Below are 16,106 nucleotides of genomic sequence, written 5' to 3'. Positions count from 1 at the left end.
ATCCAGCAGTCCTAGATTTCGTTCATTTCGGGCCTGCATTCATCCACTTCCCTGCTTTTTAAATATTTGCAAATGAAACCCAGACCCCGTTCCAAGGTGCAACAAGTGGGGATATCAGATCAAAGCGCTCGTAAGAAAACTGCATTAATCAAGAAATATTTTCAGGCCACCTCGAGCCCCGGGGATTCCTTTTTGGATCGTTAACATCTTTCGCCCCACTTATGAACCGTTTCTCAGATGTTTCGTGTCTGAGCTCGATTTGATCCCCGGTTTTCTGTGAAAGGGAAGTCTCCGTAAGGAATCACGTCCTGCAAAGGAACAGGTTCGGGTCTGTGGCCTGGTTCGCGCCTCAGAGAGGCAGCCGATGGCATTCTCTCAGCAGCATGACGAAAATACAACTGCAAGGCTGTGATAAGTCAAAAGGACAGCAGTGTTTTTTTTCTTTGTCTTTTGGGCCCGTTAGTGCTCTCATTTAGCCATTTTCCCCAGGCCCGACAGACATTTTGGAGGATTTCCTCCATGGCGGTTGTTGCGCCCCTTCCACCTATAGTCTTAGTAGTTGTATTTTCCTGCTTCTGTTACTGATGATGTGGCTGTATTTGGCAGAAAAAGTGGCTTTGGCGGGACTTGCGGTTTTAGCGACACAGTTCTCCGTACAACCGCCGCCCGTTGCACGTGAGGCCCTTCGCTGTAACTGTGCTGCCGTGTGAGGCAGGTGCTGGCGATTGATGCTCTCTGGCTCTCGTTGTTGTTGCTGGTGTTTGTGTTGGCCATCGCAGTGGCGCCTGGGGGGCCGTTGCTGCTGCTGTTGGTGTTCATCCTGGCCAGAAAGTGTGCGTGTGTCCCCCGCTGGTTGAAGCTGTGATGGCGGGGGACAGCTCCGCCCGACGCGCCCATCTTGATGAGGGAGTGGCGCTGAGATTGATGACGTGCCACAGAGACTCCGCCCCCTTCGGGTCGCTCCGGGATCACCTGCTGCTGGAGGGGAGTCGAGGAAGAGGAGGATGACGACGAAGGGATGGAGGTGGAGGAGGTGGGGTTGTTGGAGGACGAGGAGGATGAAGACGAGGATGTGGCAGAGGAGGAGGTGGAGTTTTGAGGAGCTGCGTCCAGATGTTTGGGGAGGCCGTCCCTCGGCAGCGTGCAGGTGCTGTAGTAAGAAGTGGATTCTGTTTCTGGGATCGGCTGCTGGTGATGGTGACTGCTGCCATTGCTGTTGTGGTGGTTGCTATGGTGATGGCTGTGGTTGTAGTGGTGCGTGCGCGTCTGGCTGTGGTGATTGTTATGATGGTGGGGGTTATGGTGACTATGATGATGTCCTCCAGAGGTCGACGGTCCAGGAAACAGAGAGGACGAGGAGGTGGACGTGAGGACCTTGATGCCCCCGGTTCCCGACGCGCTGACCTCGTGGATGTGTTTGAGCAGCTCGTCCAGCGCCGACACATCCACCACTGTCTGGGGCAGGGACTGCTGGGAGTGGTGATGTGAAACTCCACTGCCTCCTCCTCCTGCCGCTGCTGCATGCTCATCGTTTGAGATCCTCCTCTCCTCAGGGAGGTGCAACGAGGTCGAAGAGGCACCTGCTCCGTGGGCTGCTCCGTTGCTCAAACTGTTGCCATTTTGATGAGAAAAGGGAAACACTTGCGGACTTAAAGAGTTCCCCACCACAGCCATGAAACCCTGAGTGGACGCCGAGCAGCTGGGCCCTGACTTGTTCTCCTTGGCATTGTTGCAGTTTTGGTTTTTCTCGTACTGATGATGCCTCAGGGCCCTCATACTCTTAATGGGAAGCTCCGGGGTGGAGTCAGGCGTCGGCAGGCCAGAGAGCTCTCCATCACCCTGAGACAGAGACTAAACAAAGGTTAGACCCACGACCTTTAGGATTTTTTTTTATTTTTTTTAACAAACTAGAAACATACAACTTATCATATATTCTTAATAACACTATAAACTAATAAGGATACAGTAATCCCTCACCACTTCGCGGTTCGATTTTTGCGGACTCGCTCTTTCACGGTTTTTCAAAGTAACATTGTACACGGCACACAAATGTCAGCTTTAATATTACTCACGTGACTGGGACTATAGAGTAAAAAGTTAACAAATAATAAATACTTTGGACAGATGCCGCCATTTTGTAGTTTCTCTCAATAAGCTTACACTGCATTGCCAATCAAAATTAATACATTTCCCAGAAGCCTCATTGTCCTCTGCTAAAATGGATGGAAAGTTATGATCCAATCTAAAAAAGTTTGGTCCTTAGTCATAGTGACATTGGTGTCCAACAGATGCAGAGAGCCGCACAGAACCGACCGGGAACTGGACCAGAACTGGACCTCCAGACTCATCGGTGAATTTGAGTGCCGCCCGCCGGCCCATGAGGCCTACCGAGTGGGGAGGTGCTGCCTGGAGGTCTGGCGTTCTCTCCGGAGCCCACCGTGACTTTTTAAATCCAGATTTCTCTGGATTATTTGGACTCTTTTCGGGACCATTGTGTGATTTTTGTGCTGGCTCGCCAAAGGTCTGGTTCTCTCCAAGCGCCTGGTGTGCAACGGCTGCAGAGAGCCGAGCAGAACTCGACCAGAACTGGACCAAGGCTGGTGAGTTCCCATACAACATTTTGCAGTAGCTACTGTAAAGTACATACCATATTTTTCGAACTATAAAGTGCACCAGATTGTAAGGCGCAATATAAATGAACAGGTCTGTTTTCATATATAAGGCGAACCGGATTATAAATGGACTGTACTTATATAGCACCTTTCTATCTTATCAAGATATTCAAAAGTGCTTTAAACTACAATCTGTGTCTTCATTTATCCATTCATACAACACTCTACTAGATCTGTACAAAGCTAATTGAACAAATCATTCTAAAGAGACTAATCAGTGCTTTATCACATTCGTACACTGAGGGGACAAACATTGGAGGTAATGAGGGGTTCAGCGTCTTGCCCAGGGACACTTCGACATGTGACTGCTGGTGGAGTCAAACCCCCAACTCTTGCATTGGAGGACGACCGCTCTAACCACTCAGCCACAGCCGCACTATAAGGCGCGTTAAGCGAAACAAAACGGTCAGATCAGTCAAACTTTATTCAACTCATTCACAATAACTCATCATTGTTCAGTTGTACCACATAAAATTGGTTCGAGCTCAGTAAGCACAACCAGAATTAATACATAAGGTGCTTATAAGGCTCAGTGTCGATTTTTGAGAAAATTAAAGGATTTTAAGTATGCCTTATAGTCCAAAAATTCGGTACATGTATGTTGTTAAAATGACGTAAGTTTAAGAGTCTAGAACATTGCAAGAGTGTGGGAAGGAATTCTAAAGCCTTAAAATATATTTAAATACCAAAATAGATTTAACGTCCCTACTTCGTGGATTTTCACTTAATGCTGGGGTGTCTGGAATGTAAACCCCCCCCCCCCCCCCCGGCAGTAAATGAGGGACTACTGTACTTTTAAGCTAACAGTGAAGCAGATTCACCCAACTCATTGCCTCAAGTTCTCCTACCTGGGAGAGGTTGAGGTCAGGGTCTCCCACCTGCAGACCCTGGTGTCTGGGGGTGTGCAGATGGGGCTCAGCGCGCCCGTTGGGGATGAAGGAGCTGTACATTTTGGGCGTCGATACATCCAGCTTTTCGTCCTGGAAGAAAACCAGATAGAGGTGATATTTAATGGCTCCAAACAGAGTAACGAGGGACTTACATGAACATACTTTTCAGCAAAAAGGTCAAAGGTCAACAGCAGCTCAGCGACTATTTTATTTAAATTTTTTTTGCTGAAGGACATTTGAAAAAAGGATGGACTTATAATGAAACAGTTAGTTGTAATGACTGAATAAAACACCAAGGTGAAGCTTATTATGCGTTCCCTCAGGGTGAAGGGGAGGAAGAAGATGAATATTAAAGCCATTGCTTCTCGAAACTCCGGCAGTTACGTTGCATCGCCTCGGATGTTTCTTGGAAGCTGCAGAAATCTTCTGCAAATGCATGAAAAATGTGTTTTTTCGTTTAAAGTCGACTTCACTCGACAGGCGTCATCTAAATGTTCAAAGCGACGGTGTGCTTTTGAATTTATTTAATATTTTACAAGTTTAATCGTTTTTAGGTTGAGCTTTTTTCCCCACCAAGAGAAAGGCTAAATGCTAAAATCACAAGTTGATGAATAAAACATTGTGACTTAATGTTAATATGCATAAATTCCAATAACTAACATGAACTTTTCATAAAGAGGTCTTGGTTAAAAAAGTTTGAATACATTTTCAGTGTTTGAATTGAACCATACAACACAAATATAGTTCTTTTTTTATACATATATATAAATGTTTTAACCGAGCAACTCTTTAAAGAGCAGATTTTAGTATTTTTGCATGTGATCTGTGTGCACCATCCACCGACCTTCGGCTGTCCTTCCAGCAGCCCGTTCAGCTTGGCGAGGGATCGCAGCGACAGCGCGTGAGGCAGCGACGCCTCGGGATCTTTTCCCAACCTCTTTGCCCGGTGGTCGGCGCTGCGGCTGCAGTAACACGACACCAGGAAACCAGACAAGATGGCCCCCAGAAGAAATGCCACCAGCACACAGGCAATCAGCAAAGTGTAGTGGACGTTAGCGGCGGTACGCTGGTCTGTTTCAGGGAGATGACGAATGCCTGGAAAACAGGAGAGAAAATTGAAAGTGCCTTTTCATCTTAAGTTTTTAGGACAGGGGTGTCCAATTCTGGTCATCAAGGGCCACCATCCTGCATGTTTTACTTGTCTGCCTGCGCCAGAACCTGACTCAGTGGATGAATTAACCTTTTCATGCTCTGCAGAAGCCTGTTAATCACCCATTCATTCAAATTAGGCGTGCTGGAGCAGAGGAGCATCTAAAAGATGCAGGATAGTGGCCCTCAAGGACCAAGATTGGACAATCATGTTGTAGGAAAATGTGCATGTTATTCATAGACCTTTACCAGTACTTGGTCTGAATAAAAACACTGAAACCATACCTTGAAATTATTATTATTATTACTTTTTTAATTAAATATGACGCACATTAATTTCAGAAATAAGCTAAATAGTCTTCTGCATTTTTTGATACTTCATGAGAACATTACAGTTTCCCCTGCCATTATCCAAGAGGGCACCTCGACCTGTCAAATAAACCGAACAACAACCCCCCACCCCCTGTACACCCAAAAATAGCAAAATATAAAGTACAAAAAGAAACAGTAAATAAGATATACACTAAGACATAAGCTAAACAAGTGCCAAAAGATACGCTGAAAGATTTAAGATATGTGCTAAACACTAAACACATGGCATAGCAGCAGCCTGAACATGAGTCTGTGGTGAACAGATAGGTATGAGATAATCAGCAGCACAGATAAGTCACATATGACCAATTAAAGTGGCATTATAGTGATTTTGTTTTCTTACAGTAGATGTATTTCTTTTTCCACTTTGAGTGCCTTGTTTTTGTATTTTTGTTGCACGCTTTGGTATTTCTTGTTGTTTTGGCGAGTCAAGACGGTTCTTCTCATCCTCAGCATTTCTTTGCATTGTTGACCTTGTGTTGATCTGCATATGACATAAACCTAAACCAGTGGACAAGCGCCCTGCCCAGTTACAAGGCGTTTCCTAGCGTTCAGAGTTAGACAGGATCTATTTCTGAAAAAGAAACCCAGTTTAACTTTCAGTTTCTTTACCAAGTTGTTGACATGATGCTTAAAAGAGAGATGTGCATCGACCAAGATACCCAAGTATTTGTAAGAATGGACAAACTCAATGGGAACACCATTTGAGGATAACACAGAAGTGCTGGAACTGACTTACTGTTTGAAAACAACATCCCTTTGGTTTCGTCAGCATTTAGCACCAGTTTGAGACAAAACAAATGTGACTGGATGATGTTGAATGCAGACCGTAAAAGTTGGAAAACCTTAGCAACTGTTGTAGCTCGACAAAAAACTGTATCATCAGCATACAGTAGAAATGTAAGAATGCATCAAGAATGATCTGACCTACATTACGTATATAGATTGTGAAGAGGGTGGGTCCCAGGACTGAACCTTGTGGTACACCGTTGTTAACAGTTAGATAACTATGTAGGGGAAAACACTTGCACTCGGTATATTTAAATACGAATATAACTAATTACAGTAGATGATGATAATGGGGGGAAAAAAAAAAGGTATTGTGATAAAAGTACAATGATAAATGTACAAATGTTCCAGTCTGAACCACATGTAGTCAGTTCACTAGATCATAAACCCATAAAAGAAACATTGTACATGCAGGAATTGCTAAATAAATTAATCCTCTAACTCAAGCTCAGACAAGAAGAAAATTATTCAATTTAACAATTTAGACCCAAAAATTATTATCACATTTACTTATTTATCTCCAGATGTCATCTTCAAGCATTGTGGAACTAAAAAAAAAAATAGTTTATATTTTTCTTCAGTATATATACCAAAATCTTTATAGGTACCATATACCTCTTGTAAATGAGTTCTCGAGGCTCAGTGGGAACTAACCTGTATAAATAAAGGTTGAATGAATAAAAAATTATTGACTTTATACAAATCTCATCTTCAATGTGCATTATTATAACACAACTCAGTCTTTAAGATTATAATCTTTAATAATGTCTGTTTCCTTGAGTCAAAGCCCATCAGGCCTTTTTCCTCCATGCATAATCACATATTGATGTGGTGTGTGTACACAAAGTGAAATCAGATCAGCAGGAGTTTTTTGGCTGGATGGGTAAATATTTTGCTGACAGCAAGTTGACAATACGTTTGAAGAGGAGGGGGAAACTAATGGATGAGAGTTTAAAACAAGGTGAACGGGAGAAAGACGAAAGAGTGAAAGACAGGAAGTGGGACGAGGCTTAATGAGGCGCTTTACAGGTGAGAAATCCTCATGACAGACGAGAGGAGAAGACAAGGAGGACATAAAGGTGAGATTTGACATCTGGAGAGGAGAAAAGAAAAGGAAGTGATGAGCTGATTTAAAGGAGAAAGATGACGAGGCTGACAAAAGGATGAAGGTATGATGGGAGAAGGAAAGGAGGATGTGGAGGAACAGAGATGAAAGAGGTTTTGCTTGGCAGCGTTCACCTCATCAGGTTCAGGTACACCATCAAAGCCTCATGGATACAATGACTCATCAGTCTGTCCAGCAGCAGTGACGCATGAAACCCCACGCTGCGTTCAGGGGAGGAGAAGAGGGAGCCGCTCTCCACTAATCAATACTTTGATGCACAGATTTGAACAGTCGCCACATCTGGACTAAACACAAGGATAAATTCATAGTTTGACAAAGATGTGACTGTTGCTGCAGAGACTTCACCCAAAACTACTAAAAAGATTAAAAAAAAAAAAAAGTTTAATGCATAAACACTAATTATTTTTATAATGAGGTGACTCAGAACCAACTATGTGATTTTTAAAAATTTTTTCTGATCATAAATCATTTGTTTAGTTATTCTGGCTGCCAAATGAAAAAAATAAAATGAAAGCTTCAAGTGTTGTACATTTGAATCCATAATAAGAACTGCAGATGTGCAATTAATATTTGTTCAAGTCTGACAATAAAAAAAGAAAAGTGTAGATTTCAAGATTAAAATCTGCAGCCTTATGACTTCCATATTTAGTGCTGAACGTTTAATTTATATACAGTAGTTCTTCGCTTATCGCGGGAAAAAAACGCAAAGTAGGAATAGTAGTACAATTAGTAAGTAGTAGTTTATTATATAAAGGCATTTTAAACCCTTCCAACACACTTGCAATATTTTAAACGATGTTTCTAAACTCTAACCGCTCTAAAATAGCACAGACTGTCATGATTTCAGCTCCCTGATTCTGCTCTTGGCCACGCCCACTTCTCCGCTCTGCACGGAGAACAGCTGATCAGCTGCAGCAGGAAGTTTATCCTGCAGCATGGGCTGCACAAATGGACAAGAGGTGATTAATTATTTTTTTATTATAATTAATTTAAAATAAGAATTCCATGCCGATTGCGCGGCTCATGCATCAATCAGCCAATTGTGTGTCCTGTCCAATCTTATTTTGAAAAACCACGATAGGGCAAGTCCACGATAAACGAACCGCCAAGTAGTGAGGGACTACTGTAGTGTTACCACTGAATGAATCATGAGTAAATGCTTCAGTTTTACAACATAAATCTGTTCCATTTATATCCATCCATTCATCATCTTTACCCAATGTTTCCTTATCAGGTTGCAGGGTCAATGTTGTCCATATTCAGCAGTCACTGTGTGAGGGGGGGGGGGGACACACCCTGGACAGATCTCCAGTCCATCACAGGGACACAGAGACAAACAAGAAACAACCATTCACTCTCTCACGCACACATAAAGACAATTTAGTGTTACCAATCAGACTAACATGCATGTTTTTGGTCTGTGAGAGGAAACCGGAGTACCAGGAGAAAATACACGCATGCACGGAGAGAACAAGCAAACTCCACCCAGACAGGCCCCTGGCTGGGATTCGATCCGACAACCTTCTCACTGAAGCAGCAGCTCTACCAACGGAGCCACCGTGTCACCCTTGTTCAATTATATTAATTTCTGAAATATTTTATTTTCATGATCTTGCGTATACTGTGTATATTTGTTTTCATATGTATTTATTCTGAATAGATGCTGCTTTTACATCTGTCTCTTTTAGTAGAGCTTCACCTGCCTGTGGAAGCTGCAATATTATCTGCACATTTTTCAATAATCAAGCAGGTTTTACGTTATGCACTTAGAATATTCATGATTTTTATGCCTTATCGTATATTTAAAATAGATATGAACCATTTGTATAGTATTTTTTCAGGCTGCATATTGATTTAAAAGCATCTCTACATGTAGTGGCTTTAGATGTGTAAAAGCTGAAAATGTCTTGTGGTCATAAAATAAGTAAAAAGTCAGACTCTACCATATGAAACTGGCTCTTCCTGCATTTCATCCGGTTTGAAAAAATCACATCAGCTTTTGATGGATGGCTGCGTCAGCCGGCGCCGAGTCACCGCTGCTGCTCTCTCCGGTGATTAACCATTTTAACTGATGACAACTGTGACTTTCGGGTTGACAATGTTTATCTTAACCCCCCCATTTTGTCCTGAAAGCTCCGCTGAGCTCCCTTCCTGCGACACACACCCAGCGGGCAGCCGTCCAGGCCAGAAGCTGACAGGTTGATTTGCCTCTCGGACACTCGGAGTGCATTTCAAACATCATCCGACGCCTCGCGAACAGGTTGAGATTGGATTCTTAAGAGGAGTGGGGGGAAAAGGTTTGACGTTCTGGAATAATTTCCACAGTTTTGCTTCAGCCTTCTTCAGATAAAACGAAAAAAAAAACCAGCATTTTGCATCGTTTAAAATGTGTTGTGTAACCTTGAGACAGAATTAGGAGTTTTAGATGGGACTCCATGACCCTCCAGTCAAAGGCTTTAATTTAAACACAAAAACAAAGTCATGGTCATGAGTGTTTGAAGCAGACAAAATGCATTAAATATAAAACTACATTTCTTTTATACATCTTGTATTCATGAGCTTCTTACATCTTGCCAAGGCCAGTGAGCAAAAAAAAAAAAAAATCTGTGGGGCTATTTATCACGTTTGAGTGTTTGCGCTTTTGTTGTGAAATGAGACATATTTAGCAGACCTAAAAGAGCAGCGGACTTCCTCTTATTTCTTAGTTAAGTTAAATTGCTCAGCCTTGGTTCATGTCCATGAAAACCTGATCAAAGGGGCGAAAACGCTCCAGAAACAGAAAGCTAATTCCGTGCCCTTCACTGGGAGCCGTTAGGGGATTTTCCTCCCTGCTCCCAGTTGGTGTGGGACTTAAAGTGGCAACCATCTCTAACCTCAAAGCCAGAGTGGCCTCTAAGCTTCTGAGGCTTTACTTTGATACAAGAAGCCACGGAACAAATGCGCCTTTTATTCAAAAGTACTTTTGAAATGGAGCAAGCAGTCATTACACGTCCAGGCAGAATTAACACACACAAACATGTATCCCTAGAGTTTAAGAGACAATTTCATGTTCGTTATTTTCACTCTTTTATCTCCGTCCTTCAGTCTGACAGTTAAAAATAGGATGATGGAGACACCAAGAGAAAAATATGATGCTAATTACAGTCCAACATGGAAATGTTTCATTCTCTGCCCTCCGTCTTTGCTCCTTTCTTCTTTGCTCTGTCAGTTTGAAAGTTTCTCCTTCTTTGCCGTCAGCCCGAATGGTGAAATGTTGACATCTGGAGGTGAAGATTCTGGGTGAAACCTTGACTTTTCACGTTTTTATCCACATTATCTGTCAGTCTATATTTTACAGTATTCAGCGAGTCTGAATTACCGTATTTTTTGGCATACAAGTCACAGGTTTTTTGCATAATTTGCATGCCCTGCGACTTATCGAAACAACGCATTTATGAATTTTTCCCACATTTATAAACCAATTTTTTGCTGAGATATAACCATTTTCATTCATTCTGACTGAAAATACGGAACAGTACCATTTTCAGCCGCTAGATGGCACTCACGTTGTATGGCATGCCGTTTTGTGATGTAATAGGTAAAAGCGATAACACAATAGATGCAACGTATACGGCGAAGCGGCGTATTTATGGATTTTTCCACTTTATTAGACATATTTGGACTGATGCGACTTATAGGGCGGTGTGACGTGTACGGCGGAAAGTACGGTAGTGCCCATGCATCTTTATCTTTCATCTGTCCTCAAATTCACTCTATATTAAAACCCCATCTGCTTATCTCCATCCTCTGCTGTTTTTCATTGAATTCAGCTGAAATCAATAGAGTCTGTCTAGGAGGATGTAATTAAATCAATCAGACAAATGAACCGTACAAGTAGATTCTGCAAGAAGCCATGAGGGGAATTATTAAAAACATACAGAAAAGCTTTATTAAAGGGAGGTTAGGTAAAGCAGATTTCCACCAGAAGGAAAATCAAAGTGTCTTATATAAGTTTTTAGGGCACTGACATGTGGAAAGTGAGGTTTAGAAGGAAACATACCAAACTTCAGGCAAAACTAAAAAAAAAAATAGAAACTATGAAGTCATTGTTTATCAACTTTCCAGCAGTGCAGACACAGAGTCATTTCTACATTATCTTAATCATTATTTTAAGTTCTGATGAATTGATTTTTATACTGCTTTACAAGTTACAATCAAAATGTGTGCAAATAGAAAAAAAAGTATCTAAAACTAAAACAACTTTACCTTGTTTAAAGATAGAAGGTGGAGTTTAACAGTCAAGTTCAGTTGATTTAGACTCAAACACTAAAAAAAGATTTCCTGATATTGTTCTATACTCACACACCCAAGATTAGCATTGGAAATCAACCAACATTTAGCATGTTAGCATAAAGAAACTGTTATTCTTGTACCATTTTGTTTAGTTTGTTTTTGTTTGTTTTACAAGTTATTGATACAGTCGGAAAAAGGTGGCTTGCTCTCTCTGGGTCGAGGGTGAGGTTCTGCCTCAGGTGGAGGAGTTCAAGCATCTCAGGGTTTTGTTCACGAGTGAGGGAAGAATGGAGCATTTGATTGACAGATTGATTGGTGCAGCGTCTGCAGTATTGTGGACTCTGTGCCGGTGCGTTGTGGTGAAGAGGAAGTTGAGCTGTGAGGCAAAGCTCTCTGTTTATTGGTCTCGAGCTCTGGGTAGAGACTGAAAGAATGAGATCACCGATACAGGAGGTTGAAATGAGTTTCCTCCGCAGGGTAGCTGGACTCTCCCTTAGAGACTGGGTGAGAAGTTCAATCAGGAGAGACTCGGAGTAGAACCGCTGCTCCTCCACATCAAGAGGAGCTAGATCAGGTGGTTCGGGCATCTGGTAAGGATGCTCTTTGGGCACCTCCCTAGGGAGGTGCTTCGAGCATGTTCGACTGGGAGGAGACCCCGGGTAAGAACCAGGGCACGATAGAGAGACTGTGACTCTCTGTTGGTCTGGGAACTCTTTGGAGTCCTCCCAGAAGAACTGGAAAAAGATGTCTGGACCTTCCTGATCAAGCTGCTGCCCCCGAGACCTGACTTCAGAAGAAGAGGAAGGAAGGAAGAAAGAAGAGGAAGGAAGTAAGAAGAGGAAGGAAGTAAGGAAGAAGATGAAGGAAGAAGATGAAGGAAGGAAGAAAGAAGAGGAAGGAAGGAAGGAAGAAGAGGGAGGTATGAAGGAAGGAAGAAGAGGAAGGAAGGAAGGAAGAAGAGGAATGTATGAAGGAAGGAAGAAGAGGAAGGAAGGAAGGAAGAAGAGGAATGTATGAAGGAAGGAAGGAAGTAAGAAGAGGAATGTATGAAGGAAGGAAGAATAGGAAGGAAGGAAGGAAGTAAGAAGAGGAATGTATGAAGGAAGGAAGAAGAGGAAGGAAGGAAGTAAGAAGAGGAATGTATGAAGGAAGGAAGAAGAGGAAGGAAGGAAGGAAGAAGAGGAAGGAAGGAAGAAGAGGAAGGAAGGAAGAAGAGGAATGTAGGAAGAAGAGGAAGTAAGTAAGTAAGTGGATGGATGGATAGATGGATGAATGTATGTCTGGGTGGGTGGATGAATGGATGGAACAAAATTCTGCTTTTTAAAGCAGACAAAACAGTTTCAAGAACAGAATCAAAGTTTTGGTTGCTAAACTTTTAAGTAATTTAATTAAATAATTTCACTTCCTGAACTTATTTTGAACACGTATTGAAACTATAAAATTATGGAAAAAGTTAAATCAGATCAACCACGAAAAAGAATAAATAAATAATAAATAAATAGATATAACTGGCTTAAAGTTGTCCCAGCATCAACAGTTTGCTGCAAAAAAAGCATTATCAGAATCAGAATAAACTTTATTTATTTCTAAATAATCAGCAATAAATCCCATGTGGTGAGATAAAATGGATTTTCCACTGATATGTTGCCGTTTTTAACCAGTTACAACAAAACTGTATAAAATCCAAGATTAAGCTGAGCTCATTAAAAGATGACAATACACCACATACATTATTGTGCATTACGTAAATAAAATTGTGTTTGAAAAAACAACATTTTTTCTGCATTATGCATGAAAATTAAATATTTCAAACACCTCATTTGTTAAAAAAAAGTGTAGATATTTTAACCGAGATGCATTTTCACAGCTTTGGACAGTAAAGGGTTTAATGTCTGTTTACTGTTTAAAGGGACGGTTTATACAAAGAGTAAACAACAGGAGTTATGGATGATGGTGCTAAATAAAGTTTTCAGTGACCTGCCTCATCATCGCGACTAAATGCATCGGAACAAATGCAAAAAAACTGACACTCAAGTGGAAACAGATCATCAGAAAAAGAGACGACTTATCAGAACAGACTTACAGGAAATACTTCTGCTGGAAAGCAGCAACACGCTGACATTTCACTCTCAATAATCTACACAAGACAACCAGAGCGAATGCAACAGATATTTGTTTTCTCATGCTAACAACTCTAGAAAAATTCAAAACTAAAGTTAATATGTAAAATTAATTTTAGACATGAAAACAGCAGAAACATCAGAATAGCTCATTTTTTGCTGGGATAATGATCCATGCCTCGACAGATGTCCCTTCCTCCAAGACATTTAAAATTGATTGAATTCACAAATGCAAAGAGACGACACTTCTTATTTAGCGTATTTTTCGCTGTATAAGTCGCACCTTTTTGCAGAAATTTGAAAGTCCTGAGACTTATACACCGAAGCGACTAATATATGTTTTTCCAACATATTTATGAACCAATTTTTGTCCGAGATCTGATAATTTTTTCATTCTGACATGGAAAATATTGAACACTACCATTTTCAGCCACTAGAGGGCGGTTGACTAATATGGCAAGGCAAGTGCTCAATAATAGGTAAAAATGGCTATTAATGAGACACTTGGCTTGCCATACGGAGCCAACTTCATCTCGCTCCAGAACTCCTGGATTAACCGTCAAATCAGCTGCATTTCGCTGCGTCGCTCAGGTGAAATGCAACTGATTTGACCATTAAAGTGCATTTATTAAGGACAAGATCAACTGAGACACACCTTTACTATAATGTCAAGCAAACAAATAATTGTTTTTAGGTGTTAATCTTGTTAAATTTTGAAGAAATGCACAGTGAGTCCTCCCTCTGCGCGCTCCTGCTTCTGCGAATCGATTTTTGAAATGCAGCTGATTTGATCAATATAGTGCATTTATTAAGGACAATTCAACGTAAACACCTTTGCCATAATTTCGAGCAAACAAATAATTATTTTTAAGTGTTAATCTTGTTCAGTTCTTGTTAAAGTCCTCCCGTGCACGCTCCTGTGGCCGGCATTTGGCAGCTAATCGATTTTGGCATAACACCGGCCCACGTTTCCAGGTGGTCAGCGGTGACGCATAATAGATACGACTTATTTATGATTTTCCCACTTTATTAGACATATTTGGACTGATGCAACTTATATGGCGGTGCGACGTGAACTGCGGCAAGTACGGTAAATACCCGATTTATATTTGGATACAGTTATTCCTATTTTATAGCAACTACAATAAAAACTGTCAACAAAGAGCTCTGTAGGGAAAATAGAAGTGGGCCTTAATACACCATTTTGTAACAATTTGATAAATAAAGATATTCCAATTATATATTTGTAGCAAGAGGCATGCAATAAAATAATTTAAATTCTGTCTTTTAGGTCGAGTGATGCTAAAGTTAGGCTTCAGAAATGCCCAGCCCATTAGCATGCTCCATGGCCCACTTGTTCCTTATTGGTATTCACACACAGCCCGACCCCAGTGACAGAATTTGTACAGAGTGATGAAGTGAGCAACATGGAGGATGACAAAAAAAAAAAAGAAAAGAAAAGAAATGACACGGAGACGAGGGAGGATGAGGGAAACTGTTCGAAATCCAACTGAAAGAGAAAAATGAGAGCAGTTGTGACAAGAGGGCCGAGAAAACGGAGCAAGTTTGTCAACTCTGGCTTTTGGCTTGACCACTGAGAAGCCGTGTAACCGACCCACTCCCACCCACTTTAAAGGTCAGACAGTGCACACCTGAAAGTCTGCAGAGGTGTGTGTCAGGTGTGTGTGTGGCTTCCTCTGCAGCAGAACGAAAATCGCTGCTCTTCAGCGACTCGGCACTCCAGATTTTCATTTAGTCTCCGGCGTTCATTATTTAAATGAATAAAAGTGACACAATTACGGTTCAGAGGATTCAGAAGCACTTTGGTGCAATCTTCACAGAACGGTTAAAAAAAAGAAGAAGATGCCATTGTTGTTTGTTTAGCAGACTTTAGTTGGTGAAGCAGAAAACCAGATACTGCCAGAGCAACGACAAATCAACAGCCACTGAACACGATGACGGGTCGTTAGAAATATTTAATCTTGTAGATCAGGCGCATCAAATGTAGAGGTTTGTTCACTTTGTTCAACATGTGCACAAACAGGGCGGGAGCATGATTTGATTCACACTCTTACAAAAACTTACAAAACAATCTTTCTGTTCTGTCCTGGTCCAAAGATTCTTGTGTTTTAATGCAAATAAACAAACACATGGGAATTAAACTTGTGACATTTTTAGAAAGCGTCAGAAAAATGAATATCAACTACATCGAGTACAAACTTTGGAGATTGGACTCATTTGATAAAACTGTCAAATGGTATCTACCAACACGTTCAGATTACTTTTAATCTTATTATATACTTTTGCTTTTTGCTATTTTATTGCGATTTTAGCCATTATTTGGGTTGTCAAGGTAATAATGATAAAATTATAGAATTGCTGGTCTTGTATGTACAGTATCTCTCTCTCTCTCTCTCTCTCTCATATATATATATATATATATATACATATATATACATATACATACATATACATATACATATATATACATATACATATATATACACACATATATATATATATACATATATATACACACATATATATATACACATATATATACATATACATATATATATATATACACATATATATACATATACATATATATACATATATATATACACACATATATATATATATATACACATATATATATATATACATATATACATATATATATATATATATACACATATATATATATATACATATA

At 40.7% G+C, this 16,106-nt stretch overlaps 1 protein-coding gene across 1 annotated transcript in view; it reads right to left on the bottom strand.

Annotated features, from left to right (window-relative positions):
* Positions 1-209: 209 nt before the first annotated feature.
* LOC119425755 (semaphorin-6D) overlaps positions 210-16,106 on the bottom strand; it is a 120,500-nt gene continuing 104,603 nt past the window's right edge. The window contains exons 19-21 of the mRNA XM_037693302.1: positions 4,407-4,657; positions 3,521-3,652; positions 210-1,851 (exon numbers count right to left, since the gene is read on the bottom strand). Coding sequence (XP_037549230.1) covers positions 553-1,851; positions 3,521-3,652; positions 4,407-4,657 — 1,682 coding nt within the window. The 3' untranslated portion in view covers positions 210-552. The remainder of the gene's footprint in view (positions 1,852-3,520; positions 3,653-4,406; positions 4,658-16,106) is intronic.

Source organism: Nematolebias whitei, chromosome 19, assembly GCF_014905685.2.
Source record: "Nematolebias whitei isolate Nwh7 chromosome 19, NemWhi1, whole genome shotgun sequence".
NCBI classification, from domain to species: Eukaryota; Metazoa; Chordata; class Actinopteri; order Cyprinodontiformes; family Rivulidae; genus Nematolebias; species Nematolebias whitei.
Note: the sequence above shows the minus strand (reverse complement) of the source record. Positions and strands in the feature narration are given on the sequence as shown.